Source organism: Copadichromis virginalis, linkage group LG18, assembly GCF_057382275.1.
Source record: "Copadichromis virginalis isolate Kocher_CV1m ecotype Utaka linkage group LG18, C_Virginalis_male_GT1.1, whole genome shotgun sequence".
Classification (NCBI taxonomy): Eukaryota; Metazoa; Chordata; class Actinopteri; order Cichliformes; family Cichlidae; genus Copadichromis; species Copadichromis virginalis.
The window spans coordinates 33,170,693-33,185,790 of record NC_140635.1 but is presented as its reverse complement, the minus strand read 5'-3'; the positions used below and the strand labels follow the sequence as shown (position 1 = coordinate 33,185,790).

Genomic DNA, 15,098 nt, shown 5'->3' with positions numbered 1-15,098 from the left:
CGCGTTTCACGCGTTTTGGCGTTTTCGCGACACAAATCTGCTTCCGAATTTTCGCGGGACCCGCAATCGCGCGTCATCGCGCCTTTCCATTGACTTTACATGTAAACCTGACGCTCTATTCGCGTCCATCGCGTTCGGTGTGAACACACCGTTAGTGTTCCTAGAACCGGGCCTGTAAGTAATGGAGAAGTGAAAACGAGTAAAACAGTAAACAGTAAAAGTAAAACACAAAACAGCAAACAGCATAACAGTAAAAGAAGAACTGACTGCTTACAGTTAGTGCGGGAGCAGCAGCTTTGCTCATGCGCGGTTCATTTGCAGTTTGGACGCATAGGTGTGAACATCTCCTGCAGCTGGGGGAGGACTATCCTCCGCCCGTGAGCGCTTTAGCACGGGTGAGGTGCCCACAGCCGCACCGCTGCTTGTTGAGAGTAAGAGCAACACGCCCTTTCACGTCAAAAAGTCGTCATAAATAAGTCTCCAATAACACCAGAAAAAGTCGCCAGATTTGTCGCTAGTCACTTTTTAGAAAAAAAAGTCGCTAAGGGGTCTGAAAACTCGCTAAATATAGCGACAAAGTCGCTAAGTTGGCAACACTGCGCACGCCAAGGGGCTGCGAGACATTTTTACAGCCGTATTTAGCACATGACTATGAAAGGCGGAAGAGGAAGTAGTTCCTTTGAATGTAGACAATCCGAATGTTATAGTTTCTTTCCACTGTGTTCCTGTTAATGATAAACTACAAATTTACTCTAAATTACTAAAATATTGATATTTTAATGTGAGAATTGATTCTAGAACATAAATGATCGATCCGCACATCACTACAAAATAACCAGCTTCACTCATTCCATTTCAAACAGGACAGTGGCAACAACAGTAGGCTATGGCCAATGTTAAGTTTTAGATTTTAAATAGGCTGTATACATTTCAGTGGGAGCAATAGGACAGTCAAATGTCGCTGATTTTACTACAGAGTGGGACGGATTGTAGGGTAGCTAACATTGTCGCAAAACACGTTTTCAACACTGCAGGTTACCTGGGTGTAATGTTTTTCAGCTAAAAAGAAACATGGTCTGACTCCTACCTAACTATATAAAGAGTAACTGAAGGTTAAATGCAGTTAACATGTCCTGTTTTAAGCCAGGCACTCACACCTCCGCTCCGCTGTGTCTCAGCCACCATTGCTCTGGCAGCAACGGCACTAGAGCCAGAGCAGGGGAGAGGCGAGCTGGAACAAACCATTTTGGGAGAGAGGGGGGGGGGGTGGTATCTATACTTTTGTTGTTAAAATGTTACGTCTCTTTTTTTTTTTTTTTTTTTTTTTAAATGACATCAGAAACAGTAGTATGCGACATTACGTGATGGCAGAGCTTCAGTTCATCCTTTGTCATTTTTTTTTTTTTTTTTTTAATAAATAGGACAGGGGGAATGAATGAGAGAGAGAGGGGGAGAGAAAGAAAGAAAACCCAAGGGGAGAAGAGACGGTGAGAAGGGGGGGAAGAGAGACACAAAAAAAACAAAAAAAACAAAAAAAAAAAAAACTCCTGGGTCACCTGTATGGAGAAAAAACAAACAAACAAACAAACAAACAAACAGAGGAGACAGCAAACAACAAAGAGCAACATAATAATAGAGAAAACAAAGCACCATCACAATAAACTAGCTAGTCATAGATATCAGTATTTACTAAGTAATAAACGATATTGTGCAGCACGCAAGATAGACAGCGCACAGTGTGCTTTGAGGCAGCAGCCAAGAAAGCTTTAGTCCGCGTCTGTGAATACCCATGTGTGCATACCTGTGTGGATCAGCATGCTTGCATTCCAAAGGTTTCTCCATGTAATGATCTGCTAGGGAGTGTGGGGGGGCCACAGCCCCGTCCTCCAGGGTGTGAAGCGGGTATGGAGGAGATCAAAACTCCAGACATCCAGAGGCCCCCAGAACACAAGAGACCATGGAAGACCAACAGAGGGGCAGCCGCGCCACTGTCCCAGTAAGAGCTGAGGAGAGTCCCAGATGAGGGCTCACTCAGCAGCCGCGGAGCAGAAGCCAGGGGGGGTTGCAGTGACGCGCCCGTGAGCTCCGCCGGCCCCCAGCCGCGCCTGAGTGACCGAGCCCTAGGCCGAGAGGCCGGGGGCACCCCACCTCCAAAGGGGCCCGAGCGAGCCCCAGGCCCCAGGCCCCGACAAGCGGCCGCCAAGGAGTGAGCCGGTGTGTACCCGGACGCCCACCCCCAGACACAAAGAACCACCAACACACCGACACCTGAGGGAGTCCGCCACCGGCAGGGGAAGTGGTGGTGGGTGGAGATAGGCCTCCAAACCTTGGAGGGCCTGGAGAGGCGAGCTGGAACAAACCATTTTGGGAGAGAGGGGGGGGGGGGGTGGTATCTATACTTTTGTTGTTAAAATGTTACGTCTCAACCAAGTACTGTATGCTTTTTATATTTTTAGTAGTGTGTCACACAAACAGCAAATATTATCAAAAAAAGTAAGAAATCTTTGGGGGTGCTTTGATTCATTTTGGCACCCCCAAAAATGGGCTAAAATCGCCCCTGCTACCAACTATACTTATGTGTTTCCTCAGTGGCTTTAGATGGTCAGATTCTGTGTTTTTACATACATAGGCTGTGTCCCAATTAAGAGACTGCACGCTTGAAGTACGCGCACTACACGTACTACGTACGGTGCGTACTATAAGTACGAGAAGTGCGGAAGTGAGAGGCTTGTGATATGGGACGGTATACGCTTCGTCGCGCTGTTCAGGTTGCCTAGCAACCATGATACTAACCGCGAGACACATTACATACAGCTTTGTTTGACAGAAATGAAGGAGAAAAATGTTTTGTTGGTCATTCATTTTTGTCATGACATCACTTTAGTTGAGTATCTGAGGCTGAGACCACGGGACTGTAAAACATGACTGTTGGGCTTCATTTCTGTGCTGAACAGTCATATAAGATTAGTTAGTAAATAACAATTAGTTAATGTTGTTCATGAGACTACATTGCCACAGTGAGTTGACTTTAAATATAATATGGCCAATATTATAGTATTGTCAGATTATTAGAGAGAGAGAGAGAGAGAGAGAGAGAGAGAGAGAGAGAGAGAGAGAGAGAGAGAGAGAGAGAGAACTTTGGAATTTGTATGTGCTTCGCAGTTATTTATTCACTTCACATAAAATGTAATAAATAAACTAAAATACAAAAACCAACTATTTACATTTCAACTTTTAACTATTTAAATTTTCAGCTTTCTCCTTTTAAACAAATTTAAAGTGAAACAACACAAAACACTGCAATGCAGAGTGAAGCGGGGGAAAAAAAGTGTGTGTGTGTGAGTGAGTAAAAGAAAAAAAAAAAAAAAAAAAAAAAAAGCACCGCTCCCAATAAGGAGTCGGCTCGCGTTGTGCACTTCAAAGAGCCAGCTGATGGGTCTGTCTAGCACAGCCCTTCAGACCATTCTATTACAACAGCAAAAGCAAGACACAAGTCACCAGAGCTCTTTGTGTTACTCGTGCACGAGGGAGAAAACAGTGACAGCGCCGTTCCTTCGCTTGACCCGAGTTGCTCTCGTCTGCTCCCTCATAATACTGGTCTTTATTGAGTTTACATGAATATGCATAGGTTCATTAACATATGACGTCTTACATAGATATACATGTAACCAAAGAGTACCGTGTGTGTGTGTGTGTGTGTGTGTGTGTGTGTGTGTGTGTGTGTGTGTGTGTGTGTGTTTCAAGATGTGACCCCATAAACGACTTCCCTAAACCTGCTGGCCTGGAAGTCCAGCAGTTGATCTAAACAAAAGGCACTTATACTAAAACAGACAGATGTGTTTATCAAACCATAAAACAATAAAATAAGGTACGACCTCTCTCATGACCCCAGGATCTGTGTGTGCATGCCAGTACACTCTGGAAGGCACACAGTCTTTACAGACTGCTAAGGATCAAACCTCTATCATTATGCGATTATAAAACTAAGCATATGAGTAAATATTTCTAAGCATAAATGACAATCATTAAGAGCCATTTCGTTCATGACCGACACATCACTAAGGGAAATGAACAAGAAGCTCAAAAACTAATGGCATGAAAATAATTTACCAGAACAGCTGTAAATAATCCCCCAAACTAAAAATTCTAATAATAAACAAAGGCTCAGAAGCCTGGAACCATGACAGCAAAACTTAATAAAGGATTGTTTAACTTGGCTTGGTTACACAGATATGTGATTACCTGAAGAATAGTTTAAAAAGAACACACGCAAACACACACATATGGAATAAGTGCAATAGTTGACTCACCAACCCACAGAAGGAGAAGGAGGAACAGATGAGCCATTGCTGTCATTCAGCTTGCAGTGAATGCTGTGCTGGGACCTTTTTAAACCTCTTCTCACTGTGCTGGTGGCCATGGAGCCACCAATCACAGAGAATAATTTTATCAACAAACCCCCATTGGCTGTAACGGTCTTCATGCAAATATACAATCTTTTTTTTTTTTTTTATTAAGAAAAATGTTTTGCTTCTCATTAATTTCTTTTTCTTCCATGTACTGACAAAGGGAAAGACCCTACAGTATAAGGAGAAGTTATTTTTTTAATACAATTTGACCACAGCTGGACTGGCCATCAGGTGTACAGGGTGCACTGAAAAAGAGAACGTGTTGGATTTACTTAATTCAGTACTGTACATTGGTTGCACACAATTTTTTTGCTTTGGGTGAAACGTAAACAACTGTGTTATATCGAAACAACTTATTCATATTCATAAACCTGTGCATTTTGGGTTTATAAAACGTGATTGAAACATGTTTAGATGAAGCAAGTTAAGCTCTTGGAATATTTCAATCATTCACAATTTTGTCATTTTATTCCAACACTAATTCAGTAACTTTTACCCAATTCTACTTGGTCACTTAAACACTGCATGTTGTCTTCATATTACATAATATTCAGCAAAGTCTAGATTTTGGTTAACATACAAAATTCAATGGATTTACAGGTTGCAGGAGGGCTGGGGCATAACGCAGAAGTTATAGGGTACACCCTGGTTAGGGTGCCAGTCTATCACATAAGCTGTGTCCCAAAACGTCGGCTGCATCCTCCGGAGGCCGCATTTGAAGGCCGATTGCGTCACAGCCAGTAGTGATGGGTCGGTCGCGAACGAAATGGCTCTTAGAGCCAGGTCTTTGACGTGAACGACGCGAACCTACCTCTCTCTCTTGCACTTTTTTTCCGCTTCACTCCGCACGCGAGCCTTGTGCTTTACGCCAGGGCTCTAGAGTGCGACCAAATTTTTCAGTGGTGCGCCTAAAAAAAAAAAAAATTTTTTCGGGTAACAAAAAAACAAAAAACAAACAATCTCTGCAACTCTCCGTGTGGTCAACAACAGACACACATTATGCCCCTATCGTGGACTAAACCAATCAGAGAAAGTCAGGGGCGGGACCTCTCTGATTGGCCGTGGTCCAGTTGAAAGTGCAGGTGGAAGAGAGAGAGGTGAGTAGCTTGAATAAAGCGATATCAATTCATTAACGGATTCCACACAAAGACGTAAACACAGAGCGGACCCGACGCATCAGAATCAGCTTAGTCTTTCTCGGCTTTCTCACCCCACGGCCTGAACACGGACATGCTGTCGGAGCTTAGCGATTCTGATGCTTCGGGTCCACTCTGTGTTTACATCTTGTTTGCGCTAGAATAAAATACAAACAAACACTGAAACTAATGAAAAATTACACATGATATATGAACTGTGGAAACTAAATGAGCAATAAAACTCAGAATAAACAAATGAAAACATTATATGAAAGGTATAAACTGATTTGCATCTTATTGATTTGCAGGCTCACTTTGCTCCAGGACTTGACGACTGGCCCAACCCGTACAGTCTTTGTCTCTTAATACCGAATGTTGAAAACTGATACTCATGGACACCTTATTTCAGTCTCTTTACTTTGCATAACGGACCCAAAGCATTACATTAACATGATGTTGTCTAGTGGACCAGCACGTCCATTACATGTTTTGCCGTTATTGCTGTTTGCCGACTTATTTATCTTAGAGCAGTTTGTGTGTGTTTAATAACTCCACAACATTAATAGATGATTCCTTTGCTCTAAACTGAAGATTTGTTTATTTTGGGTTTTGCACATTTTGTTTCTGAATAATTGTTTGATTTGTAAATTCTTATTTCTGTGTTATGTAGAGAAATGACACTCTACATATTTGAAAACACAGACTTTGACCATCTGCATCCACTGAGGAAACACAGCACTACGATCGGGGCGATCGTAGCTCAAGAGTTAGGAGTTCGCCTTGTAATCGAAAGGTTGCCGGTTCGAGCCCCGGCTTGGACAGTCTCGGTCGTTGTGTCCTTGGGCAAGACACTTCACCCGTTGCCTACTGGTGGTGGTCAGAGGGCCCGGTGGCGCCAGTGTCCGGCAGCCTCGCCTCTGTCAGTTCGCCCCAGGGTGGCTGTGGCTACAATGTAGCTGCCATCACCAGTGTGTGAATGGGTGGATGACTGGATATGTAAAGCGCTTTGGGGTCCTTAGGGACTAGAAAAGCACTATACAAATACAGGCCATTTACCATTTCACTACAAGCACAAAAGTAGATTTGGTGGAAATTTCAAACAGGACTGCCTCATAGTGTGTGACTGTGTTGACTATAGCTAAGGACATTAGTGCTAAGTCATGATTTTCTCAGGATGTTGCTGCTCGCTGACTTCAGCTTACAACAAATTCCACTTCTGCTCACCCAGCATTTGTTTCATGTAAAGTACATTTATGCTTTTGATCTGTATTTAATGTTTTTAATTGAATGTCCTCCTCTTCTGTATGTGTGGATGTGGATCAGTGGACCACATCCACAAATGGCAAATCTGTGAGGAACAGAGACGGTCAGCCACCAGTCAGTCAGAAGTTTTTCTCTTTGACGAAAAAGAAAATCAGTTGATTTCTGTGTTGATTTCAACATGCCACAGAAGACACTCCATCACACTAATGCAGGGACCCATAATAAGACATCAGTCCTCTGAGATCTGAGAGGAGACTGTTTGTATGAAGTAAACCATGAGAAACAAAGTTTATCTGGACATACTGACATACAAAAAGCTTAACAAACACCACAAACTGACAACTGACCACAGAGCATATAATTAAAGTCTTTTTGTTGGCTCTGTTGGGCATTTATAAAGAGACCATGCCTGGTAAGATAACGCAACATTTATGCAGCACTGTTAGCGAAGCCATGCTGAAACCAAACCCAAATTTCATTGCAAAGTGTTTATGACAAAGGATTTAGCTGATGCTGCGGGCAATAGGCTGTTTACCCTTAACTTGAACTTTTACAGCCCTATGCCCCTAGTAGGTCTCTGAGGTCGAGTAGTCAGGGCCTACTTGTCATTCAGTATACGAGACTGAAAACTAGGGGCGATAGAGCTTTTGCTACTGTGGCTGCCAGACTGTGGAATTCCCTTCCTCAGGACTTACGATCCGCTGATTCATTGATTACTTTTAAAAAATAGCTAAAAACACATCTTTTTAAAATTGCTTTTTGCTAACTTTGTTTTTTTTTTTTTTTTTATAATCTGTTATATCTTGTAAAGCACTTTGTGATTTCTATCTAGAAATGTGCTATATAAATAAAATTTTACTTACTTACTAACCAAAGTGAGAGGAGGTTTAGCTCTTTATCTCACACCTCGCTTACTGGTCCTCCTTCACCTTCCAGTAATCAGTATAATTTTTAAACCCAAATGGGTTGTTTCGGTTATTTGAAAATAGCATTTTCAGCAAACGCACCAGAAGTCTTTCAGGCCCTGGTCAATGACATCCTTTGTGACTTCATCATCCACATTTTCTTTATTTCAACAATATTCTTAACTTCTCCCAGTTGTCTTATACCTGTCAAGTCCTTCTCAAATGTCTCGTAGAAAAAAACATCTCAATTTAAAAGGTGAGAAATGTGAATTTCATGTTGATTCAGTGTCATTCCTGGGCTTTATAGTTGAAAAAGGTCATTTAAAAGCACACTCAGTCAAAGTGGTTGAATGGCCAGTTCCCTCAAACAGGAAGCAGCTTCAACAATTGCTGTTTTGCTGACTTTTACTACCTTTTATGATTTCAGGAAAATAGCTCTATTGTTATCAAATTCAAATTTTATTTGTCACACACACACACACACACACACACACACACACACACACACACACACACACACACACACACACACAGTATGACATGAGGTGAAATGCTTGTAGCTGTGCAATGCCCGACCATTAAATGACAGTGGTTTTACAGTATTTACAATTTACAGGTTATTACAAGATTTACAGATTTAACTTAGAAATGTGCAAATAGCAGAAAGATTATAAATTATAGGAAGTGTGCATGAAGAAAAACCAGAGTGCGTGTGGTGATGTGATGTGTGTGAGAGTCCAGTCTTATAGTGACGTGTGTGGGAGAGTCCAGTCCTACACCTGGTTCAGGGCCCGAATAGCCTGGGGGAAGAAGCTCCTCCTCATTCTCTCTGTTTTGGCCTTAAGGGAGCGGAAGCGCTTCCCAGACCTCAACAGTGAGAAGAGTCCATTGTTGGGATGGGAGAGGTCCATCATAATCTTCCTAGCTTTGGTCTTCCACCGCTTGGTGTAGATGGACAGCAGGTCAGGGAGCTCTGATTGAATGATGCGTTCGGCCAAGCGCACCACTCTTTGCAGGTCTCGTCTGTCCTGCTTGGTGCTGTTCCCAAACCAGGTGCAGATGTTTCCCATCAGGACGCTCTCGATGGTGCAGGAGTAAAAGTTCTTGAGAACGTTCAGTGGCAGATGGAAGTCTCTAAGTCTTCTGAGGAAGAAGAGAAGCTGACGGGCTTTCTTAACCAGGGTGTTGATGTGACAGGACCATGACAGGTTCTGAGTGATGTGGACATCCAGGTATCGGAAACTGTCCACTCTCTCCACTGGCGTGCCACTGATGAGGGGCTTGTAATTCCTCGCCTTATATTTCCTCCTGTAGTGTCAGTACACTGATTAGGGCTTATACAGAGTCAGACTGATACACACGGTAGCTTGTATCAGTGTGTACACAAAGCTTAAGAGTGTGTTCAGTCTATAACGGAATTGTTTGTTGGGCAGAAACCAGAGCGTGACGAGTGGGGCAGTGGGCTGGAGGCCATGCAGTGTGCTCTGCAGCTGGAGAAGAAAGTCAACCAGGCTCTGCTGGACCTGCACAAGCTGGCTTCTCAGCATTATGACCCTCATGTAAGCGGGAGTAGGAGGGAAGAGTTTGGGGTTAAAGACTGAACTAGTTCATGCAGTATATGTTTGACAAATCATCAAATGTTAACTATAATTTGTGTGCGTTTTCCCAGCTGTGTGACTTCCTGGAGAGCCACTACCTGGATGAGCAGGTGAAGTCCATCAAGAAGCTGGGTGACCACATCACTAACCTCACCCGCATGGATGCCCACACAAACAAGATGGCAGAGTACCTGTTTGACAAGCAAGTCTGGGTGACAAGAGCTAAATACTGAGACCTAGAAGTGAGCCTGGAGTCAAAATTATAACAACACAGGCTTTGAAGTAAACTCACTTCTGCTCCACCTGTTTCACTGAGAACGATTTCTTTCCTGACTTAAAGGTGGCGTCAGTTCTTGTATGTTGTGGTGTTTTTGTGTGAAATGTCACATGGAGGGATGGATGTTATAAGGTCATGGCTCTGCTTGTAAGCTGTCTGACTTTTGGAAATGTTTCTGATCTGCTAATCTGAATAAACAATTTAAGCTAGATCTTTGGTCTGTCTGCATCTGTAACTCATTTTACTGATTAGTTCAAGCAGTCGGTCTAAAGACTAAATAAATCACTGCTTCATTACCTTGTTGAATTTGTGAGATTATGGTGTTGACATGTTCTCTCAAAAGGTGTATGAGTTAATCTTTGTACACATTGGTACCAAATACAAACAAGGCCATATCAGATGTAAATGTTACTGGATATCTTTTGGAGTTCTCCCCAGTGAAGTATCAACTTGACCTACACTTCTGATGCTGTGATTCATACATCATATCATACATCAATCATATCATGCTACACTACATTTGTATTTTGTCATTTTTTTCAGGAATTAAATAAACTCAAAGATTTGTGTTGGAGATTATGTATTGGAATTTCAGGAGCAAGACCACACCTCCAAACACACTCCTTCCGGCTGTCATCTATATAGGTTCCCCTAGTTCTGCAAGCTGATCATTCTTGTTTACGTGCCCAACCCTCCCTCCCTCCTTTTCCATTCTTCAACTTCTTCACTTCTATTTAGTACATGGGGATCTGCCAGTCCCCTTCGAGGCCTTCCCCAAACCGCAGCTCAATTCATGTCAAAGCATTCACGTTTACCTACTAAACTGCTTAAAAAACTTAAAATGAGGACATGGGCCCAGCTAGTGAAGTCATTTTATTCACTAGTATTAATGTTATTTACAAATAAAATTACATCACAAAGAAATCATCTCTCACTCTTCTCTTGAAAATCCAGGTGTTTGCTCAGTTTTATATCCATGTTTTGGAAAGAATCCATGATTAAAATTTTCACCAAAATGTCTCAACAGCCACATCTGCAGGCTGGAGGTCTCAATTCAATTCAATTTAACCAATTGCCACGACTGGTTGGAGGTGACGGGAGGAAATCGGGACACGACACACTGTGGAAGCGAGCCAGATATTATACATAACTAACAATTAAATATCGAGAGATGTATAAACACTAGTGACTAAAAAGGCTGACTGGAAGAAGAAACACTCAGTGCATCATGAGAATACCCCAGCTGCCTAAACCTATTGCAACGTAACTGAGTATTCTGTCCCTCGGATTGTTTCTGAGGTATGTTATAGGTCGTAGTCATTATTGCTGTAAGTAACTGAATAGATGTGTCAACAAATATGTTTATTCCTGGCCTGCTCATGGCAAAAGCCTGCCATCTAGTGGGTCAACAGCAGAAACTCCTAGTAAGGGGAGAGAAGGAGAGTTTTGCTCCGAGCACTTAGCAAGGAAGGTCCGGTGCTTTTTTTTTTTTTTTTTTTTTTAATAAAAGAAGGAGTCAGAGTTTCTTTTTATTATTATTGTCAAACATTTATCACATTTTTGTGGAGCTGAATGTGTTTGAAAACCCTTTCACTTATTTACTGCCTCATATATCAACTACTACGCCTGCTGCACCCTCTCATCTTTGATGTTTGTTTTAAGGACAGAAACCATTGAAATGAACATAAACTTAAAATGCAACAGAAGTATCATGTCAGTGGCTGCCTTATCTGTATGTTTAGGATCATTATCCTCCTGCATTGACTAAACCTGAAGGACTGTTTGTTTACTTCAGTGAGAACTCTGACATTTCTAAAGTGAAGTTTATTTATATAGAATAAAGGGTTAAGAAGCTTAAAAGTTGATGTAAGAACTACATTTACAAAAGGGTTCAACACAGTATCGCTCACAAACCAGTCCTCCTCCTGGAATGAAACTTGACAGGCTCCATTCACTGCAGAAACACATGATGTTGAGATCAGAGCTCAGACTAGTTTCAGTTATAAGGAAGAGAAACTCACACAGTCACTGACACTGAGAGGAGAAATGGCAGCGAAAGGAGTTCAGCTCGACCTAGAAACCTTCTCTTGTTCCATCTGTTTGGATGTGCTGAAGGTGCTTTGTTTCTCTGACAATTCATGCTTCTGTTGCTCTTGAGATGGCATAATCTTTTTACAAGAATGAAAGTATGCTCTCTCTTTCTCCCGCTGTCAAAGCTGTTTCCTGTTAAAAGGGAGTTTTTCCTTCTCACTGTTGCCAAGTACTTGCTCTTAGGCTATATTAACTATTATAGTCACTCAGTCAGAGTCCTGGAAGGGACAGAAGTTGAGGGTTGTTACATTTTGAGCTTGTCCACTCTTTTACAATTCAGTTAAGTTGCATTTGGATTTTAAAGGTTCTGTTCAGATTTCCTGGGGGAATTTTAATCTAGCTCCATGATATAACTAAAGATTTGCAACCTCTCATTTCAAGCAGCTGCCTTTCTGCTGGGACCTTTTTACATAATCCTACTCCAATTAGGAAGTATTATTAGAAGACACAGGATGCATTTCCAATGCAATGCAGCTGATACCCAGTTATAAGATAACCTTTATTAGTCCCACACGTGGGAAATTTGTTTTGTCACAGCAGGAAGTGGACAGTGCAAAAGTTATGAGGCAATAAAAAATACAGTACACAACTGTACAGAATAGAATAAAATAAAATACTATATACAGTAGAATAAAATAAAATAAATATACAATAAGATAAAAATAGAATACAAATACTATATACAACTGAGTAAAAATACAACGATGACAGAAAGGATTATTGCACTTAGTATTATTGCATATGTATGGATGTGTGTGCTTGATCAGTTAAAGTCTTTATTATGGAGTCTGACAGCAGTGGGGAGGAAAGACCTGCGAAATCTCTCCGTCCCACACCGTGGGTGCCGCAGTCTCCCACTGAAGGAGCTGCTCAGTGCTGTCACAGTCTGCTGCATGGGGTGGGAGATGTTGTCCATCAGGGATGACAGCTTAGCCGCCGTTCTCCTGTCACTCACCACCTCCACTGGGTCCAGAGGGCATCCTAGAACAGAGCTGGCCCTTCGGATCACCCTGTTCAGTCTCTTCCTGTCCCCAGCAGAGATGCTGCCGCCCCAGCAGACCACGCCATAAAAGATAGCAGAAGCCACAACAGAGTCATAGAATTTCTTCAGGAGTGGGCCCTCCACTCCAAATGGTTATGGTTATTTATGAAGTCAGATGACACAAATACGACATGTCTTATAGGCATAAAGGCCTGGACAAACTCTAATTTTCTGCTTCGAATTCAGACAAAACTAACCCTAAAATTCTTAAAAACATGGCATCTAACCAGATACTTACCATGGACGGCATTACCTTGGCCTGTAGTGACACTATGAAGATTTTTGATCAGCCAAAATGATGGACACCACACAAGGACTGTCACGGCGAGTGCGATGAGCCGTGTGGGAAATAAAGGAGGATCCAAAAGCAGGCACTTGTAAAGGGGTGAGGGTGGTTTATTAAATACAAAATAAATATAGACAAACAGCAAATAGAGCACGAACTAAACTAGACTGGAAACAACTAAACTACCGAGCACAAACCTGGACAAGAATGAGAACAAGCAGAGGAGAATGACGATGGACAGCAGGGAGAACACACGGGTGAGACATGGTGGATACACAGAGAAACACAGGGGAATTACACACAGGTGGTGGACACAGCTGGGAATAATCAACAAGACGAGACAGAGGTAAAACTGAACACACTCACATGAGACGCAGACCTTCACAATAAAACAGGAACAAGAAACCATCACACTAAGACGCAGACTCGACATAGAGAGAATGACACATGGAACTAAACTAAACCTGCAAAAACATGACAACTCAAAATACTGGGTCAAACTGACCCAGAACCGTGACAAGGACACCACAAAAGATGGACATCACACATTAGTTGCACAAAAAGCTAATTTATAAAAAAAAATAAAAATAAAACAACAACAAAAAAAGCCCAACAAAAGTCAAATATGTTGTCAGTTCAGTGGTAATGCGTAGTGTGTGTTCCTGTGCTGTGTAAAGCAAACAACATTCAAATAAGCCCGAATGGCCTAAAGGCTGAGAGAGGCCAACTAATACTCCCCTAATCCAAGTAGCCAATGGTGGTCCTAGCCTGTTTGGTGCCCTGGGCGAACACCCCCTCTGGCTGAGCACCTGATGGCTTTGACCTTTTCTTGTCCACCTTCCATTGGTTTTAATTTTGCACTGTAGAACACCCATCCCCCAACACGAGGATCACCACAACATAACCTAACAGACCTACACCTTAGTTCACAGATTCGCTTTGTCTAGGGTTTATTTCTGGGATTTCGCACAGCCCAGGATTCAAATCATGAATACATAATGGGCTTGGATTTACAACATTATGAATGAAATGTGCTCTATTTGGAAGCAGCCGCCCCCTTCCCCTTTCAACAAGTTGAGTGAGACTTTAAATCATCAAACAGTAAATTATAAATGTTAAATTGTTATTGATCCCTTTACCCCGGTCCTAAATTGTATATTTATTTTCTTACTCTTCTTATATATAATGTTTGTTTACTTGCACTGCTGTAACTGGAGCCTCGTCGTCTCGTCTCTCTATATACTGGACTGTATGTAGCGGAGATGACAATAAAGTTTATTTTGACTTCAGCAGCGAGCAGGCGCACCGAGGGCTCTCGCGCTCACTTTTCACGTATAGAATTTCGAAAAAACATCGGTGCAAGTCTGTATCATGTCTGGTGTTTTCGTGTTTGTTGGTTTGTTTATATTTTGTTTTATTTTGTGAGTTGGTTATTAGATGCTGCTCCAGCCAGCCAGAGAATCCCCCGCCGCCCCGCCCTCTCCTCCGCACCTCGCAAACGGAGGGCGCCCTTACTCCCAGCAAACGGGCGATGGAAAACCGATCGGTGCCCATAGTCATCGCCAAAATGCGCTGGCTGACGTCGGGGCAGCATGAGTACGAGCAACTTTTTTTTGTTGCCCGTGATGCCGCCCCCACCACGATGCGGCCCTGGGCAACCGCCCAGTATGTTCCTCTGACAGTGCTCCACTTTTACAGTTTCAAATCCGAAAATTTCAGATTTGAAAATGAGCAGAGTAAATTTTCCTGACACACATACAACACAGATGAATGCCACATTAAGAACTGGACTTACTGTGCTGACGTGCACTGAAATTAGTGGAAAAGGATCCAGCTAACAACTGTGATCAGTGTCGAGTATCAGACAGACTTTGCATAATAATTCCAGTGTGATGTGTAAATATTGTGTGGTATTTAAAAAAAAAGTACTGCTAAATGTAACACATAATACTTGTGCAGCTGTGCTGGAGTATCCCACAGAATTACAAAGTAAAAGCCGTGTGCGCTCAGTGTTGGCCTGGACTGCAGATGTAGTCGACGGAGCACTTCCCCAGCCGCACAGGAGAGGGCGACAATACAGAAAACCTTCAA

General features: G+C 42.4%; 1 protein-coding gene across 1 annotated transcript; it reads left to right on the top strand.

Moving 5' to 3' along the window:
* Window positions 1-9,760, top strand: LOC146688342 (ferritin, middle subunit-like). Its single transcript, XM_085439174.1, has 3 exons — window positions 1-431; window positions 9,147-9,272; window positions 9,383-9,760. The coding sequence occupies exons 1-3, from the start codon at window positions 303-305 to the stop codon at window positions 9,542-9,544; spliced, it is 417 nt and encodes a 138-aa protein (XP_085295300.1). The 5' UTR covers window positions 1-302; the 3' UTR covers window positions 9,545-9,760.
* The last annotated feature ends 5,338 nt before the right edge of the window (window positions 9,761-15,098 follow it).